Source organism: Carica papaya, chromosome 6 (genome assembly GCF_054855325.1).
Source record: "Carica papaya isolate Zhongbai chromosome 6, ASM5485532v1, whole genome shotgun sequence".
In the NCBI taxonomy this organism is placed as follows: Eukaryota; Viridiplantae; Streptophyta; class Magnoliopsida; order Brassicales; family Caricaceae; genus Carica; species Carica papaya.
In genome coordinates this window covers 6,095,035-6,112,856 of record NC_142314.1, presented here as the reverse complement: position 1 = coordinate 6,112,856, position 17,822 = coordinate 6,095,035, and the positions used below count along the sequence as shown (strand labels likewise).

The 17,822-nt window shown below is 36.3% G+C and overlaps 3 protein-coding genes across 3 annotated transcripts; all 3 read right to left on the bottom strand.

Annotated features, from left to right (window-relative positions):
* Positions 1-60: 60 nt before the first annotated feature.
* On the bottom strand, positions 61-1,137 carry LOC110816099 (annexin D5-like). The gene is made up of 3 exons (XM_022044140.2): positions 997-1,137; positions 679-897; positions 61-576 (listed from the first exon to the last, which is right to left on the bottom strand). The coding sequence occupies exons 1-3, from the start codon at positions 1,135-1,137 to the stop codon at positions 61-63; spliced, it is 876 nt and encodes a 291-aa protein (XP_021899832.2).
* Positions 1,138-2,915: 1,778 nt separating this feature from the next.
* Positions 2,916-4,518, bottom strand: LOC110816100 (probably inactive receptor-like protein kinase At5g41680). Its single transcript, XM_022044141.2, has 2 exons — positions 3,660-4,518; positions 2,916-3,577 (listed from the first exon to the last, which is right to left on the bottom strand). Exons 1-2 carry the CDS (start codon positions 4,516-4,518, stop codon positions 2,916-2,918), a joined length of 1,521 nt encoding a protein of 506 aa, XP_021899833.2.
* A 2,343-nt stretch (positions 4,519-6,861) lies between these two features.
* Positions 6,862-8,316, bottom strand: LOC110816182 (peroxidase N1-like). Its single transcript, XM_022044248.2, has 3 exons — positions 7,813-8,316; positions 7,510-7,675; positions 6,862-7,406 (listed from the first exon to the last, which is right to left on the bottom strand). The coding sequence occupies exons 1-3, from the start codon at positions 8,221-8,223 to the stop codon at positions 7,000-7,002; spliced, it is 984 nt and encodes a 327-aa protein (XP_021899940.2). The 5' UTR covers positions 8,224-8,316; the 3' UTR covers positions 6,862-6,999.
* Between the last annotated feature and the right edge of the window lie 9,506 nt (positions 8,317-17,822).

Sequence of the window (17,822 nt, the reverse complement as noted above, 5' to 3'; positions counted from 1 at the left end):
GCTGTATCTTTATTTTATTACTATTAAGCTCTGGTTTGCACATGCACATTTAAATCTTTTTCATCCTCTTATCAGTCCAGTTAAAATGGCAGCTACAATGCCATTGGTCTTGCTGTCCTTGTTGTTAAATTCTCTCCTCACAAGGTTTTCAAGGGAACTGCCTGTTTTAGCAGTGAAAGCATTGTTTATATCTTTAATGTCTATTCCTGATCGGGTTACTACCACTCGAATCAATAGCTCTCTTCCATCTCCACTTTTCATCCTCAGTTGCTTTGCAAAGAATTTTCCCGGGTTCTGTATGCACCTAATCATCACTCGAAGTTCTTTCCCAAATTGCCCACATTTGCTTTGCTTGATTGCCTTAGAGAATTCGTGGCCATACAGCTGTCTGTAGGAGCTTAGTATGGCCTTAATCTGTCCAGTGTTCCTTTGGCTCATAATCAAAACTATGCTTCTCTGATCAATGGTCTTGCCAGTTTCAACAGCTTCATAGAGGGTCTTAGCGTCGCACATAGCCATGCTGGTATCTGCTTTGCCAGCGTAGTACTGAGATGACTTCATTACTGCCAGCAGAATCTTTTATGAAAAAGAAAAATGTAAAAGTTTTAGGAGATCAAACTCGGAAGTTAAAAGTTTTATAGGCTTAGAATAGATTCTGCAGAAAAGAATAAGAGTTACCTCTTTGAATCCAGAATTGAGCTTAGTGCCCATATCTTGTTCAAGATTAGAATTGAAGCGGGAGTTGTAAGCTTGCTTAATGAAATGCAGCTCAAGAGAGGATCTGGTACAAGCAACCTCAATGAGATTGTGTAGGTTGATTCTGCCTCCAAAGAGCGAATGCCTCATAATTTCGGCATCTCGTTCTTGAGGTTTGCTCATGCGAAGATAAGCTACTCTCTGTATCAATATTCATCATCATGTATATATGCATAATCAGCGTGCATATGGGCACAATAAAACTTTATCTTTGGGTAGCCATATTGGGTATATACTTACGGCAAAGGGGCTGTTTCCCTGATTGGTTGCCATCATATAAAGCAGATCTTGACCGTATAGGGCAGTATATGTCTGGCGAATGATCATCAGGGCATTTGAGTTTCTATTTAAAAATATCTCCACAAGCTTTTGATAGTTCATTCCTTCATTACGACCTGCTAAATTAGGTATGAACATTTAGAAAATAGTAATTATTATTTTTATATAATGGCTAGAAAATAATATAATCCAACTAGAGTATCATTTGATGAATAATTGCAGTAGGGCAAGTATTAATCCCCAAAACTGCCAAAACTATCAGTAGTATAGAGAAAATAGAAAGAGCAAATAGTTATAGAAAGCTAGAAACTTGTTCAACTAGTCTTCAAACGTTTATAGACATGAAAATAGAAAGAGCAAATAGTTATAGAAAGCTAGAAACTTGTTCAACTAGTCTTCAAACGTTTATAGACATTAGTTATCTTTGTTAGTTCTCTATATAGGGTTTGTATTGATCAACTCAATCGCTTGAAACCCTAAGATGTGCATTATTCGGTTCGGACTAAATCATATCAGAAAATGTCCAGAGTCGGTTTTCAATCTAATAGGACATGAACTGAGAAGATTCATTCATTCTAGATCAGTTTTAATGACTGGTTAACATAATATTTTATATATAGTATATAACATAGATTATATTTATATACATGTTACATATTGTTTTAATTAATTTAAATTAAATTATATATATTGTATATTGTGATAACATATATATGTAATTTGAATATATAGTATAGTATATATTAAATTTTCTTCAAAAAAAAAAAAAACGGGTCCAATTGGTATGACTGGATTAAACTAGTAAAATTTAGTCCAGACCGAACTGGATCGATATTTAAATGATCTGACTTTCGGTTCAAATAATTGATCATTTCAATTTCTAACTAGATCGGAACTGTTGAGCACTCTATCTTTATTTGGATGGAAAGAAAAATAAAAGATAAATAAGAGCGTGGATCTTTCCATAAGATTGTAGATAGAGAGAGACCAAAGTATGTGTGTTGCTCTATATATACATATACATTTGTATAGTTAAATAAATTACCAGAGAGAATATAAGAACGAAGGATTTGGCAATCCGATTTGTAGAGATTGGAATTTTGCAGAGAAGTGCTTCCCATCCCTCCAAAGTGAAAAGTATTTATAGTTTGTTTAGAAATTCATGAAGGGTGGCGAGCAATTTATAGGGAAGACATATATATAATGCGTATATAGATTTTTTTGGTTTGCGGTGGAAAGTAATTTTATTAAGCGTCAGCAAATGCAGAAAATCATGAACACGTTGAAAGTGGAAGAATATGAAAAGTAGGAACATATACTCAATTCCAATATTAACTGTAATTCATCTACCACCCTCCCCTTTCCCAATAGTCTCTGAGCTTACGTGCATCTTCCACGGGCATTCCCATCATATATATATGCATACATATGTATATATAATAATCTTGATACAGTTATCTGAATTGTACTTGTACTGTGTTGAATGAATTTGTATAAGTTGAATAAATAGGTTGTGTAATATTACTGGGTTATATATTAACCAAAAAAAGATACTTGTAAATATATCTGGGTATAAAAAGAAAAGAGTTCTGGTCATTGAATCTATCGGTAGCGGCAAACAGAAGATTCGTGGGAGCAAGCTGTTGATGAATCATGGGGCAGATTGGAAAATACAGTGTAATTTGTTGAAGACACTAATCAAGATGATAACCAAATGAAAACAAAAAATGTCAAGAGTGCAAATCCCAGTTTCAAGGCTCCAGATTGTTATATCCAAGGTATTAGTTCCTATCTGGGTCAGTGGCACTAGCAATGATGCCTAGCAATAAACCAAAGTTCTTCAAATCTTGAATCCTCCCATAGTTGCATCTATCACACGATCATCCAATTGAAATCGAGGCTCCAGTCGACACTGACTCATCTGTCAACGACTGAAGAGACGATGACTCCTCGTCTTCTGATTCAACACCCACCCTTATATTTTCTACCTCCCTCAGCACCTCTCTCATCTCAGGCCGCTTCTCCGGCGACCTATCACAGCAGCGAATGGCCACTTGCAGCAGCCTAAGCATTCCTTGAGCGGCACTTCTCTGAACAGATATCTCAATATCAAATATCTCTGCCGTCCACTCTTCTCTGACCGCTCTATGGACCCAGCTGCAGAGGTCAACTCCGTTGGACCCAGGTGGAGCTGAATAGATGGAGATTCTGCCTGTCAAGAGTTCTAAAAGAAAGTCTCCATAGCTCCATACGTCAGACTTCTTGGATATCTTCTTCATCGCCTGGTATTCTGGTGACTTATAAGAGACCATTCGTTGAGCTGCAATAGGTAGGGCAATAAGGGAAGAAAGACCGTAGTCTGAAACTTGGACAGTTTCATTCTCATCAAGGAGAACATTTGAGAGCTTGAGGTTTCCATGAGGAACTGTGTTTGGTGACTTTGCATTCTGGTGAAGGTACTCCAAAGCTCGCGCTACACCTCGAGCAGCTGATAATCTCAAGTTCCATTTAAATGGGTTCCTATCACTTCTTCCTCTACATCCTGTATTTTGAAATAAACATAATAAACATAACAATACAAGTAAAATAACTTAAGAAAATTTTCGAAAAGTGAGTAAGCTAACCATGGAGGCGATTGAAGAGATTTCCTTTATCAGCATATTTGTACACAAACAATTTTTCATCCTTTGAATAGTAATAAGCAAGAAGAGGCAATAAATTAGGGTGGCTGAGCTCTGAAATCATTTGAAGCTGCTTGATGAATTCTTCATTACTTAAAGGTCTCAAATTCTTTAACCTTTTCACCACATAAGCTGATTTACCTTCCAGTTTTGCTTTATAACTATTGCCAAACACCCCCTTTCCCAATCCCTCAGCTGAAGCTTTCAAAAGGTCATTCAACTCAAATGTTTCACTTTCATTTCCCATGAACACAAGCTTGTTTTCCCTCTCATCTCCATTCTTTGGAACATTCAACCTTGATCTCTCTTCTGTATGATTCTTTGAAACACTCAGTCTTGATCTTTCTTCTGCATGATCCTTTGAAAAACTCAATCTTGATCTCTCTGCGGAAACCTGTTGTGCCCTTTTTCGAACTCTAAATTCTTCGGAGTCCTCATCATCTATCTCGTCATCATCTTCATCTTTTGCTTCTTCTATGTTGTACTCTTTCTTCATCATCTTTTCTAGCTTCTTTTCTAGCTTCTTGAGCGCCTTGTCCTTTTTGTAATAAAGAAAGAAGAGAAGAATCACGGCAGCAAGGCCGACGAAATCGAAGAGCAAGAACATGGTGGCAGCACCAAAGCTGGAAGATTTTTTGTGGGTGTCATCGTTTGCAGGAGCTGAAGAATTATCAGATTGCAGAATTCTGGTTTTTCTTTGACGGTGATCAGAAGGATGATATTGAGCAAGAACATTAAAGCTGGAAAGAATTAACATCAGATGATGTATGATCAGGACTAGAGAATAGACGTAATAACCCATTGTAATGCATAGAATTAGTAACTTGTTCCTAGCATAACATTGTTCTATATATAGGTTATATATACATACAGTACATATATTATATTGAAACAGCATTGCAGCTAATACAGTATTGATTAAGTTCTTTGTTGAAGACAAAAACAAGGAGTGGAGGGAGGAGTTTATTTGGTTTGGGTTACATGCGGCTGAGAATCCAACGCCCGCCCTGCATTATATTCCCTTCGGGAATACAAAATCAAATATGCTAAAGTATAGTATGTATATCTTAATTATATATATATATATGTATATATAAATTTTGAAGAGATCATAGTATGTTTCCGTAAAGATGCTGGTATATTACTTACACTGGGGTAGCAAGCTAGCTGGCCTGTACCAATGAATCTGCAGGTTGAATTGATGCAAAATAGATAATATTGTATATATATATATATATATATATATATTCATGTGTATAGGCATATATATATATATATATAAATAAAATTTAAACAATACATAATCCAACTTATGATACAGTATGTGTATAATTAATAATTTTTGAAGTACTTTTGAGTATTTTATTATGTTTCTTCTAACTGTGATATCGTGCTTGTAATTTTGTATATATTATTGCACAAATACGTACAAATGCATTTGCTTTCATCTTATTTTATTTCATTGTAATTGAACATAATTATTATAATGAGTAATGATTTATTTTTTAAAACATATAAATAAGTTGATAAACTTTATAAATATAATTAATAAATAATTATTAATTTTTCTTAAAATATAATGAACCAATAATTTCTCTTAAAATATATTACCACTTTATTTCATGTGTATAAGTGTGTATATATATATATATATGTATTTTTGTATAAGTATCATATTATAATTAATGTTTATATATTATATAATCGATGAACATATAATTTGTCACTAAAAATTTTAAAATACTATCAGCTGCACCCAAAATAAAAAGTGAATTGCAATTCTATACTGTGATTTATTATGTGCCCTGAAGACAAATGCCCTTTCGGTGTCTTTCCATTCTAGTCCTCCTGCAAGATAATTTGACATTTTCTTCTCAGAAACTAATCATTTGTTTTGGATCAGTCGTAGCGGGAGGAAGATGAGAATTCTTCTTGCTTTTTCTAAGGGTGCACGGAGCAAGTGAGACGTAATGGTCGTAGAGAGATAGATCGGTTTGGTTCCAGAGATTGGCGCAGCGGATTCTTCAGTTCCTTAATACCTTAGCCGATGAGTGGGCGGCCGACGTCCTCTCCACCACGACTACCTCCTTTGATGTCGTCCTCGTCGAGACCAAAACAATGGGAGCCAGGTTTCTAAGCTTTTTAGCTCTTTACTGTTTTATTTTATTTTATTTTCAAGTTTTTAATTTTTTAATTTTCATCACGTATCAAAGTTGTGGCCAGGGTAAACTCTCAGTTGACTTTACGAAAAGTCAGATTAATGATTGATTATAGTTGACATTAAGTTTCCACGACTATGGTTGCCATGATTTATTTACTAAAAAAAAAAAAAAGAACTATATTTTAATTATTAAATATTATGTCCGTCACCCTATGTAGATATATATACATACAGTAGCACGAACATGTGTGTGTATATATATATATATTATACAGCTAGCCTCCTTTTCTGTCGGCAGAGTGCATACATATACCATTATCTCATAACCCGTCAAACCCTCCTTTTCAAAAAAAAAAAAAAAAAAGTATTGGTTGGACAGAGTTGATTATAAAACATATATAACATAATTTTTTTAATTAATTTAAAAGAAATAAAAATTAAAATAATTAGGCCTTTATAATATTATCTTTTAAAACTAAATTATATATATTATAGGCTCAAAAAGTCTTCTATCAAATTAAGTACTTTAGTAGTAATCCTTATTAGAACCTACTGAATTTGGTTAGCATTGTATATTTATTGAAGAAAATACTTTCAATACCCTTTGCAATATTTTTCTTTTTGGGATTAATAGTTTATATTTTGTATTATTTCTTCTTATTAAACCTTGGGAATTCAAATTTCGTTTGCATGCCTCCAATAATCTTAGAAATGTGATAGACACACACACACACACACATATATATATATATATATATATATATATATATATACTGCGGCAGGGTATAATAGGATTTTTTTTTGGGTTTATATGGATATTGATATTTTAATAACATATATTACATGTAATTTAAATATATCTTCATTTAACACACAAAATCAAATTTCATTATAATAAACTGGCTAGATATTATGTTACAAGTATTCTTGGAATACAAGGGAAAAACAAAACATATCTATGAAGAAATTAAGAAACTACACCATTGATAAAAGACAACCAAGTCAACCCTAAACTTGCCTCTCTTGTTTTCTTTTTATTTTTTATTTTACGCTTTATTACAGACAATATGCAAGTTTTATTTACTTTTACGATAAAACATAAATATAATTTATCATATGTATTTAGTTTACTGTATTGCAAACTTTGCGAATTTCACCTTGAAGACCGGTAAGGACTCCAATTTTACTCATTTTAATCATAGACTTTGTAAATTCAGGATTGAAAGCACGGAAAGTCAAAAATCGTTGGACAAAAGACCTGGTGGAACGGTCTGTCCATAGTACTTGATCGGATTGGAGAACTCCTTTACCGTTCCTCAAGTTTGCAAAGAAAGAGGTATCAAATTTGTCTACACTGCCTGTGTCTAATGGTACGCGCGTTGCTGGGTTGCCACCTTGAGGACAAAGAGCTTGTAATGTAGGGAGGAATGATGGGTTTATGGAAGGATCAGATGCACCAGCTGTTCCATTGAAATTGAATAATCTACCTGTAATTACAGCACATCCTGCGGTTCCAATAGTATGTCCGCCTGTAAATTGAACATATATAAATTAATATTTACCTTGGTAAGTTATAACTTATTAATAAAGAAGATTGATGAGGATCAATATTATATATGAATCGATATTTACCTACGAGGACAACAAGATCCTGGATGTTGAGACCTTTTACAGAGAATTTTCGTTTTTGCTCAGCAACAGATTCAGTGGGTCCAGGAATGTTGGCACCAACTTCAGATTGCAATGAAACTCTTCCATCTCTTCGCCCTGTAGGAACTGCCCAACTAGGTCCTCCACTCTGGATCCACAAATGTCATGTTATTACATGGTAAAAATAAATTAATAATACCTTATTATGTACGAGTGAGTTGTGTACCAACATAAATACGATGAAAAAAATAAATATATGATGCATGACTAAATATTATTGATTACCAGAACAATAGAGTCACGTGTAGCTAGAGCAAGAATATCAGCACAAGAAACAACTCCAGGACATTTAGCTTCAAGTTGAGTCTTGGCATTCTGAATGACATCGAATCCCCTCAAATTTGAGTTAGGAATTGCAGTTCTCTCAGTGTTAGATCCTTCAAGGAGAATTGAGCCATCACAACCACGAACAAAACAATCATGGAAGTGCATCCTCAGCAGCCCAGGAGCAACAGTAGGGTCGGTATCAAAACGAGCTTGCACAGCTGATTTGACGATCGACTCCACTTGAGGACATGTGGTGGAATAGAAGCCAACACGAGTACCTCGACTAGTACCTCGGCCGAGCACTAAAATGGCATGCATGCCAAATATGACCAACATAAATATTGACAAACGGATAGTATTAGGCTTCATTTTTTCTTTTAGGAATTTACTATTTATCCTTTGCTTAGGTTTATTAGAACCAAAGCAAGCTTGGTACAAAGAGTGTTGTAGGGGTAGCTGTCTGATTTTTTGAGCAGCAAATGAGATGTATTTATAGGCTTCATGAAGTCAAAATTTGAGGATAAAGTAAGCAAAGCCGGCCCCAAAAATATTATAAACGCTAATCCAGGTAAGGAAGGATTCAAAACATGTATGATGCCACAGCCTTAATTCATTCTATTAAGACTTTTTGTTTACAGACGAATGTTAATGTTAATTGATCCGCAGTAGTTCTACATACATATATACATATATGTATAGATATATGTATATAATACATATGCTTCGCCTTAAAGATAGGTATTTGTCAACCATTTATATTAAAAATTAATCCGTTGAGTTGTCATGTTCAGAGAGTGAATACAAAGGGAATTCTTTTTAGAACCGATAATTGAGTTATATTCTATCACTAACGTTAGAACGCGTACGAAAAAGAATAAAAATTTTAAAAAGAGTGGATAATATTTATAATATAAAAAATGAATATTAAATAATTTTATATTAATACGTACAGAAAGTTAAATTTTCTGTTCTTTCTTTCGTAGAAAATTAATCAAAATTATTCAAGTTTTTTAGCATCACTGATCGCCCAACTTGATTTTTTCCAAGAATATTTTTTAAAAATTAAATAATAAGTCAAATCATTTTCCATAAATTTATTGTGATACAGAAGAAGTACGTAGAGGAATTAGAAAGACTAAACTACATATGTTTAAGTACTATAGATATAGATTTTGAGGACGATTCTCCTAACTTTGATAACTATGAATCCATATATGGCATGAATCAGTTAAGTAGAAAGGTAAAATATCAATCTGCCTTTTTTTTTTTTTTATCATATTATATACATATATATATATATATGTGTGTGTGTGTGTACCCTTTTGTTTCCTCATTTTTTCTATTCCATTTAGATGCATATATTGGTTGATTTGGAAAACAAGTAAAATTTACCATTAATTGTAATCACTACCCTATGATGGATGTTATATATATCGTACCAATATACAAACAATTTAATTAAATCAATTGTCTCGAAATCAAGCTAAAGTGCAAGATCATTTGCTTTCTTATTTCAATGGCGCGTCCAAGAGATCGCACGCCCAACACCCATAAATGTGAATTGATCTGATTATTCTCATAAATAAGCATTATTTTAATTATTTAATTCGCCTAATAATTATAACTAATAATGAAATAGGTATTTAAGATTGGGTGTAACGGTCCGTGAACTAAAAATAAAATAAATTATAAATTGAATGCGGAACCAAAACAATAAATTAGAGTTTACATTCCTTAAACAATAATTTAGAATACCCAACAGGGTTACGGGAATGACCATTCTAAATAAACAACTAATAATCGAAGAAATAAATGAAAGTAAACAAACTGAACGTCCTACTCGCAACTCTCTTGTGTATCGAGCTCTGTATCTTGGTCCTCTTGATATGAAATAATTAATGAAAGAGTGAGCTATACTAGTCTAGTAAGAATATCACGCTACTCATCGATACAGAAATTAAGGTTTGTAGAAATTACGAAAATAACTAATAGAGCTCTTAATTTAAGTAAATTCATTTATCATAAGTAAAATTATTTATTGTACACTTACCGTAGCGAGATTTCAAAAATCGTCCTATAGTGTCAATAGCATAAACAATATCATTTTTTATATTCAATCAGTCGGAATAACAACTTTCTAATTTATCAGGCTACTAGTATTCATGGGGGTCCATAGGAATGTCCTCATTACGCGTGAACCATTTTTCAACATTTTCAACTAACGGACTGTCCCCATACCCCGTCCGGTATGAGCGCCAAGAAATAACATCCTTCAATACCTTATTCGGTATGAGGGTCAAACGGGTTGTCCCCATACCCCCGTCCGGTATAAGTGCTAAATTACCAATCATCGATACCTCGTCCGCTATGAGGCAATGTTCACGGTAGAGTTCCCTGTATACCCAGTCCGTCCACCATCTCCTAAGATATCCAGTAAAGATGTCATTCATCCATTCACTTAATCAAATGATTTTTCATTTGCCTTTGATTTTCAGTTTCCTAATTAACTATAAATCACATAAAGCAAGCAATACATGCATCAAGGAAACACAATCGAATTATCATACCAATTTGAGTGTATTATTATGCATTCGAAACCGTAAAATTAATCAATCAGTGAAATATGACAAACAGTAATAAATAACCGGTTCTGCCTCCATTAGTAACATTTAATTATCGATATTTTTAAATTATAAAAAATACTATATTATTCATAATTAAACTTCAATTTCATAACCGGGAATAAGGTGAGGAATTCTTATGCAAATTGATGTCCGAAATACTAAACTTTTAGTCCCGCCTATTGGTAGTCCCCGGGTTCCTTAAATTTTCATTCGGGGATTAAAACACACTTCAAGTACCTAGAAATATCCCAAAAAAACAAAAAATTAGTGTTAGAAACCCCTTTTGGCCAATTCTGGAGTTTCAGAATGGCGGCTCTGCCGTGCTCCAGGATGGCACCGCAGTCTGCAGTAGCGGTTTGCCACAGGTTGGCCGTTTTCAGTTGATTTCGGCCAATAATCCCTGCGAGAAAATACGTTAAAGGCATCGGTTGACCGAAAAAAGTTGAAAAATCGAAGCTTATCGGTGGCAGATTTTCCAGTATAGCAACTCCGCCGACTCACCTTCGGGGTTAGGTGTTTTGCTTCAGTCAACCTGTAGAAAAAGAAATGGTAATTACAATAGTGAAAACAGGAATCAGGAAGGGTCTCATTGGAGGCGATTTTTTCTTTTTTCTGCGGCAGCGGCGCCGGGTTTTACCACAATTTTCAGCTCATCCGCCGGTCCTTTTGCTCCGATTTGGCCATGGGGATGTTCAAAATTGAATTTCGAGCAAATAAATTTTTTTTACCTCTTTTGGTGGTCGGAAGTGGCTCCGATACGGCGGCGGGCGGCGGTTGGCTCCCTTTCTGGCGGTTGGCTCTTCTTCTCCGGCGGGGGGTCTGACGGCTAAGGTTAGGGTTTAGTGTGAAGAGGGGTATTTATATCAGTCTCCTTTTAGTTTAGGTCGTTCATTGTGTTTGATCTGGACCGTCCAATCGCGTTTAAATGGGAAGTGAATATGGACCATTCATCGTGATTTGATCTGGATCGTCCAATCTCATTTAAATAGGAAGTGGATCTAGACCGTTCATTGTGTTTAATCGCGATCGTCTGATTGCATCTGAAGAGGGAACGGATCTGGACCGTCCACGCGCGTGAGAATAAATCTGAACCGTCTGATCGCAGGCACGCGGATCGTCAGTGTGGCCTCCCGCGTGGAACCGCGTCAGCGTGCCTTGCCACGCGGCGTGCTCTAATTCGTCGAGGCTACTGACTTGGTGTCCTACGTGGCACATTTTTTCTTAAATTGCATTTTGATTTCCAGTTTTCATTTTTCTTTTAAAAATACTTTCAGTCGAGCACTGTCTCAACTTTTTCAGGGTTCACTGACACTCCATCACTTGATATGATGTGCCCTAGAAAGGTAGTCTGCTCGAGCCAGAATCTACACTTGTTTAGCTTTGCATACAACTTTTTTCAAATAAGAACCTGTAAAATCTGAGTTAGATGGTGAACATGTTTCTCTCTACTTTTTGAATATACCAGAATACCATCGATAAATACAATGAAGAACTGATCCAGGAAGTATCTGAAAACCCTGTTCGTCAGATCCATAAAGATGGTTGGTGTATTGGTTAGTCTAAGTGGCATGACTGAGAATTCATAGTGTCCGTACCTAGTTTAAAAGGCTGTTTTGGAAATGTCTTCTGCCATGATCTTTACTTAATGGGAACCTGAATGCAAGTCTATTTTGGAGAAGACTTTGGCATCCTGTAACTGATCAAAAAAGTCATCGATCCTAGAGAGAGGGTACTTATTTTTTATCGTGACCCTGTTCAGTCTTCTATAGTCAATACATAATTTTAAAGTCCCATCCCTCTTTCTTGAAAATGTGACTCTGACACCCCAAGGGGATACATTATATCGGATGAATCCACTATCCTGCAATTTATTGATATGTTTTCTCAACTCTTCCATCTCAACACGACTCATGCAGTAAAGGGCAACCGAAATAGGCTGGGTGTCTGACCGAAGGTTTATGGTGAATTCAACTTCTCTATCCACTAGTAGTCCAGGTAATTCATTTGGGAGCACATTCGAGAAGTTTCGACCTAGTGCAATCTCTTGAATAAAAATTTCTTTCTTGAGTTTACCTAATTAGAGAAAACAGTTGGATTAAAGCACTTGATAATAGAAAAATTATCTTGAGGGAACAAATGTTAAACAATTTTACTAATTTGTGAATGACTCCTCATTATGAGGGTTGACTATAAGTTTCTTATGAAAACAATCTACGGTGGCGTGATACTCTGCTAGCTAGTTCATTTCTAGAATTATATCAAAGTCTCCCGTGTCAATCTATATTAGGTCCACACTCAATTTTCTATCTGCTATATTTATGACACATGCTCTGTATATAACTTTCTCCAGTAGTGTCTTACTCCCAGGAGTAAACACAAATAACACAAAATCAAGTTCTTCAGGTAATATATTCAAGTTTGATGCAAACGTATATTAGATAAATGAATGCGAGGCATCAATATCAATCAAAACATGTGCAAGATGGTTACAGATAGTATACGTACCCTGTATCACGTATGGATTGGCCTTTGCATCCTGCTAAGTGAGGTTATAAGCCTTACCCTAGATAGGAGGTCTGGTCTGATTCTGATTCCTCGAGCACTCCTTTGCGTAATGTTGGGCACTCCCACATATGCGGCATATATTGTTGAGTCGATAGCAGGGTCAGTCTCCATAATCCTTGCATAGTGTTGGCAAGTCCTGTCACGTCCTGTTGTTGGAATTTGAGGAGGAGCCTGAGTCATTGGCCTATGTCTCTTATTCTGCTGAACAGGTGTAGTAGGTGCTGGTCTGCAGTGTAGAACCGGGGGCCTGAGGTTCCCTACTGCTGGAGGAAAAATGCAAAGGTTCCTCTCCACTAGCTGTGCCTTGGCCAAAACAACCGAGTAAGTACTGAGCTCGAATACATACAGTTGTTGTCTGATCTCAGGACGGAGGCCCCACTCGAACTTCCTTGCCTTTATGCCTTAATCCATTATGCTCTAATGAGAATACTGCCCCAACTTCAAGAATTTTCGGGCATATTCCGATACAGTCATGTCACCCTAGACTAGGTGTGCAAACTTCATTTCTTTCAGATGTCGGAGATGCTCCAGGAGGTATTCTGCATTAAAGGCTATCAAGAATTGTTTCCAAGTGACTGGAACAAGCAAGGTGGCCTGCTTGAGTTATCACTAGTGGTTTGCCTCTCTCACCAGCATGTAGGTGGCAAGTATGACCCTTTGTTCAGAAATCACTCCAAGAGTCGTGAAGACCTTCTTTGTCTCAGCTAACAAGTACTCGGCCTCTTCAAAGAAAGATTCCCCTGCAAAAGTGGATGAGTTTAATTTTTTATACCTTTCAATGTAGTCTGGGTCCATCATGGGAAGAACTGGGTCCCGTGGAAGAGGGATTGGATTATGCTGGGGGTAAATTGGATGGCCCTGTGGTGGTACTGGATGATACGGTAGAGGCACCGAATTGTACTGTAATGGTGTCGGGTGATGCGAATGGGGCACCAGACTATACTGTGGTGGCGGTGGTACTGTGGCTGGGGCACCGGATCATACTGTGGTGGTGTCGGGTGGTACTGTGGCTGGGGCACCGGATCATACTGTGGAGGTGTTGGATGGTACTGTGGAGGAGCAGGGTCGTACCGGGGTGGCTCAGGATCCTCCCGCTGTAGGGGTGGCTTGACTTGTGGCAGCAGGGGAGGGTTAGGTAGCTCCCTCCTTTCCTCTCGGGCCTGCTGAGCAACGATAAGTCTCTTTAGTATTTCAAACAATCGGTCAACATCCTCTCGAAACGAACCCTCCCGGGCTACTCAGTTTAGTGGGGGTCTTCCTCTCCTCATCTATCTGTACATGTATTTCACAAGGAATTGTTGAGTTATCAATTTATGATTTTTGGTGTTTCCTAAGAATTTTATAAAAAAAAAAAATAGTTCCGAGAAACACGGCTCTGATACAAACTGTAACGGCTCGTGAATTAGAAATGAAATAAATTATGAATTGAATACGGAAGCGAAACAATAAATTAAGGTTTATATTCCTTACACAATAATTTGGGGATACTTAATAGGGTTACGGGAATGACCATTCAAAAGAACAATTAATAATCAAAGAAATAAATAAAAATAAACAAACTGAAAGTCTTACTCGTAACTATCTTGTGGATCAGACTTTAGATCTTGGTTTTCTTGATCTGAAATTGTTAATGAAAGAGTGAGCTACACTACCCCAGTAAGAATATCACAGTACTCACCGATATAGAAATAAATGTCAGTAGAAATCATGAAAACAACTAATGAAGCTCTTAATTTAAGTAAATTCATTTATCATAAGTAAAATTATTTATTGTACACTTACTGTACCGAGATTTCTAAAATCGACCTATAGTGTCAATAGCATAAACAATATCATATTTTCATATTCAATTAGTCGGAACAATAACTTTCTCATTTATCAGCCTATTGGTATCCATGGGAATCTATAGGGATGTCCCCACTACGCGTGAACTATTTTTCAATATTTTCAACTAACAGGCCGTCTCCATACCTCGTCCGGTATGAACACCAAGAAATAACATCCCTCAATACTCTGTTCGGTATGAGGGTGACACGAGTCGTCCCCGTACCCTGTTCAGTATGAACAACAAATTATCAATCCTCGATACCCCATCCAGTATGAGGCAACGTTCACGGTAGAGTTTTCTATGTACCCGGTCGGTCCACCATCTCCCAGGATATCCAGTAAAGCAGTCATTCATCCATTCACTTAATCAAATGATTTTTTATTTACCTTTGATTTTCAATTTCCAATTAACTATAAATCACGTAAAGCAAGTAATACATGCATCAAGTAAATACAATCGAATTATGATACCAATTCCAGTGTATTATCATGCATTAAAAATCGTAAAATCAATTAATTAGTGAAATATGACAAACAGTAATAAATAATCAGTTCCGGCTCCATTAGTAACATTTAATTATCGATATTTCTAAATTACGCAAAATACCATATTATTCATAATTAAACTTCAATTCTATAACTGGAGATAAAGTGAAGAATTCTTACCCAAATTGATGTTCGAGATGCTAAACTTTCAATTGCGCCTACTGGCGGTCCCCGAGTTCCCTGAATTTTTTTTTTCAGGGATTAAAACACACTTTAAGTACCTAGAAATATCCCAAAAAATCCAAAATCAGTATTAGAAACCCCTTTTGGCCAATTTCAGAATTCTGGCATGGCGGCTCTGCCATGCTCCGGCGATGGCACCGTTGCCTGTGATGGCGATTTGCCTCAGGTTGGCCTTTTTGGGCAGTTTTGGCCGATTTCGGCCAGTTTTGTTCCCATTCATACGAGAAAACACGTTAAGGGCCTTAGTTGACTGAAAAAAGTTAAAAAATCGAAGCTTAATCAGCGGCGTGATTTTTCGGTACGACAGCTCCACTAGCGCACCTTTGCAGTTGGGTGTTTTGCTTCGGTCAACCTGTGGAAAAAGGAATAGTGATTACAATGGTAGAAAAATTACATGAAACGGGAATCAAGAAGGATCTCACCGAAGGCGATTTTTGTTTCTTCTTGCAGCGGCACCATCAAACTTTACCCACGGTTTCTCGCTCATCTGCTGGTCCTTTTGCTCCGATTTGGCCGTGGAGGTGTTCAAAATTGAATTTCAAGCGAATGAGGTAAAATTTACCTCTTTTAGTGGTCAGAAGTGGCTCCGGCACGGTAGGGGCAGCGGTCGGCTCCCTTCTCGGCAGCTGGCTCTTCTTCTACGACGGGGGGTTCTGGCGGCTAGGGTTAGGGTTTGGTGTGAAATGTGTATTTATATCCGTCTCTTTTTAATCTGAACCATCCATTGCGTTTGATCTGGACCGTCTGATCACGTTTAAATAGGAAGCCAATCTGGATTGTTCATCGTGATTTGATATGCACTGTCTGATCGCGTTTAAATAGGAAGTAGATCTGGACCATTCATCACGTTTAATCGTGACTGTCCGATCGCGTCTGAGGAGGAAACGGATCCGGACCATCTACACCCGCAGAAACAAATTTGGACCGTCCGATCGCGGGCACGTGGATTGCCAGCATGGCCTCCTACATGGCACCTTATCAGCGTGGCTTACCACGCGACGCGCTCCAGTTCGTCGAGACTGCTGACTGGGCATCCTACGTAGAATATTTTTCTTTAATTGCGTTTTGACCTTCAGTTTCTGATTTTTCTTTCAAAAACACTCCCATAACCCAAAATTTTACCCCTTTTTCCCAAAATTATTTTCAATTTCATCCCCCACCTATTTTTCTACATTTTTACATGAAATAAAAAATTAAAAAATTAAAAATTATATTTCTAAATTAATTTTAAATTAATTAAAATTAATTTAAGGGTATTACATTGGGATTCTCCGTGTATGTAATGAGTGTTTTGGGCTTTTTTGTACACTTTATTATAACTTAATTGTGTTTTGATTGATATATATTAAATGTAAATCTAACTTATTTGATCTGCTATATAGGTGAATATGCAATATGATCGATCATGCTTGCACAAGTTTGTGTTGGAGTAAGATTTTTAAGCATTTTGAACTCTTCACTTTTTTTTTTTTACTTTTTTAGTTTTTTTTTCTTATGATATCTTTATAAACTGTGTTTTCTATTGATTCTTTAGGTTCATTATCTCTTCTAAATGATATGATATCATGGATGAGGCTCTTTTATTCGAGATTGGTTTTTTTATTGTTCAAGATTTTATGGGGTTAACTTAGTTCTTGCTAACTCTTTAAAGTATAAGATATTTTTATCACATAGGAAGCTCTTCTATTACCACTTGTGTCAACATGAAAGCATGATTCCATCATACAAAAATGGTGTGTGAGGTTTGGCCTTTTATGTAATATCTAGTCCTCAATAGAAGGGTGTGTAAATGAATAAATTAAATTAGAACTTAGGGTTTAAATGAAAAAAACTTTAAAAATTAGGAGATTTTTATAAATTTTAAGGATCTAAATAAAAATGTGTGAGAAAAAAGGGTCAAATGCATAATTAAATAAGAGTGAAAGGGGATAAATAGAAATCAAGAAATGGATGGTCAAGATCGCACTGTCTAAGAGATCCGACGACTGAAAATCACATCCAGTTGAATGGCCCAGATTTAATATTGCAAGATCAGACAGCTAGAGAAATTGGTATTTAAAGGAACAAATTAGGAATTTTCTTTTATTTAGCGAATGAGAGCTGAAAATGAGAGAGGAAGAGAATTGAGTCGCCTGTGTCAACGGCCGAGAGAGGAGGGTCTTGCAGTATTGTGCAACACTGCAACCGAAAGAGAAGAAGCGAGAGAAGAATCATGGTCGGGTA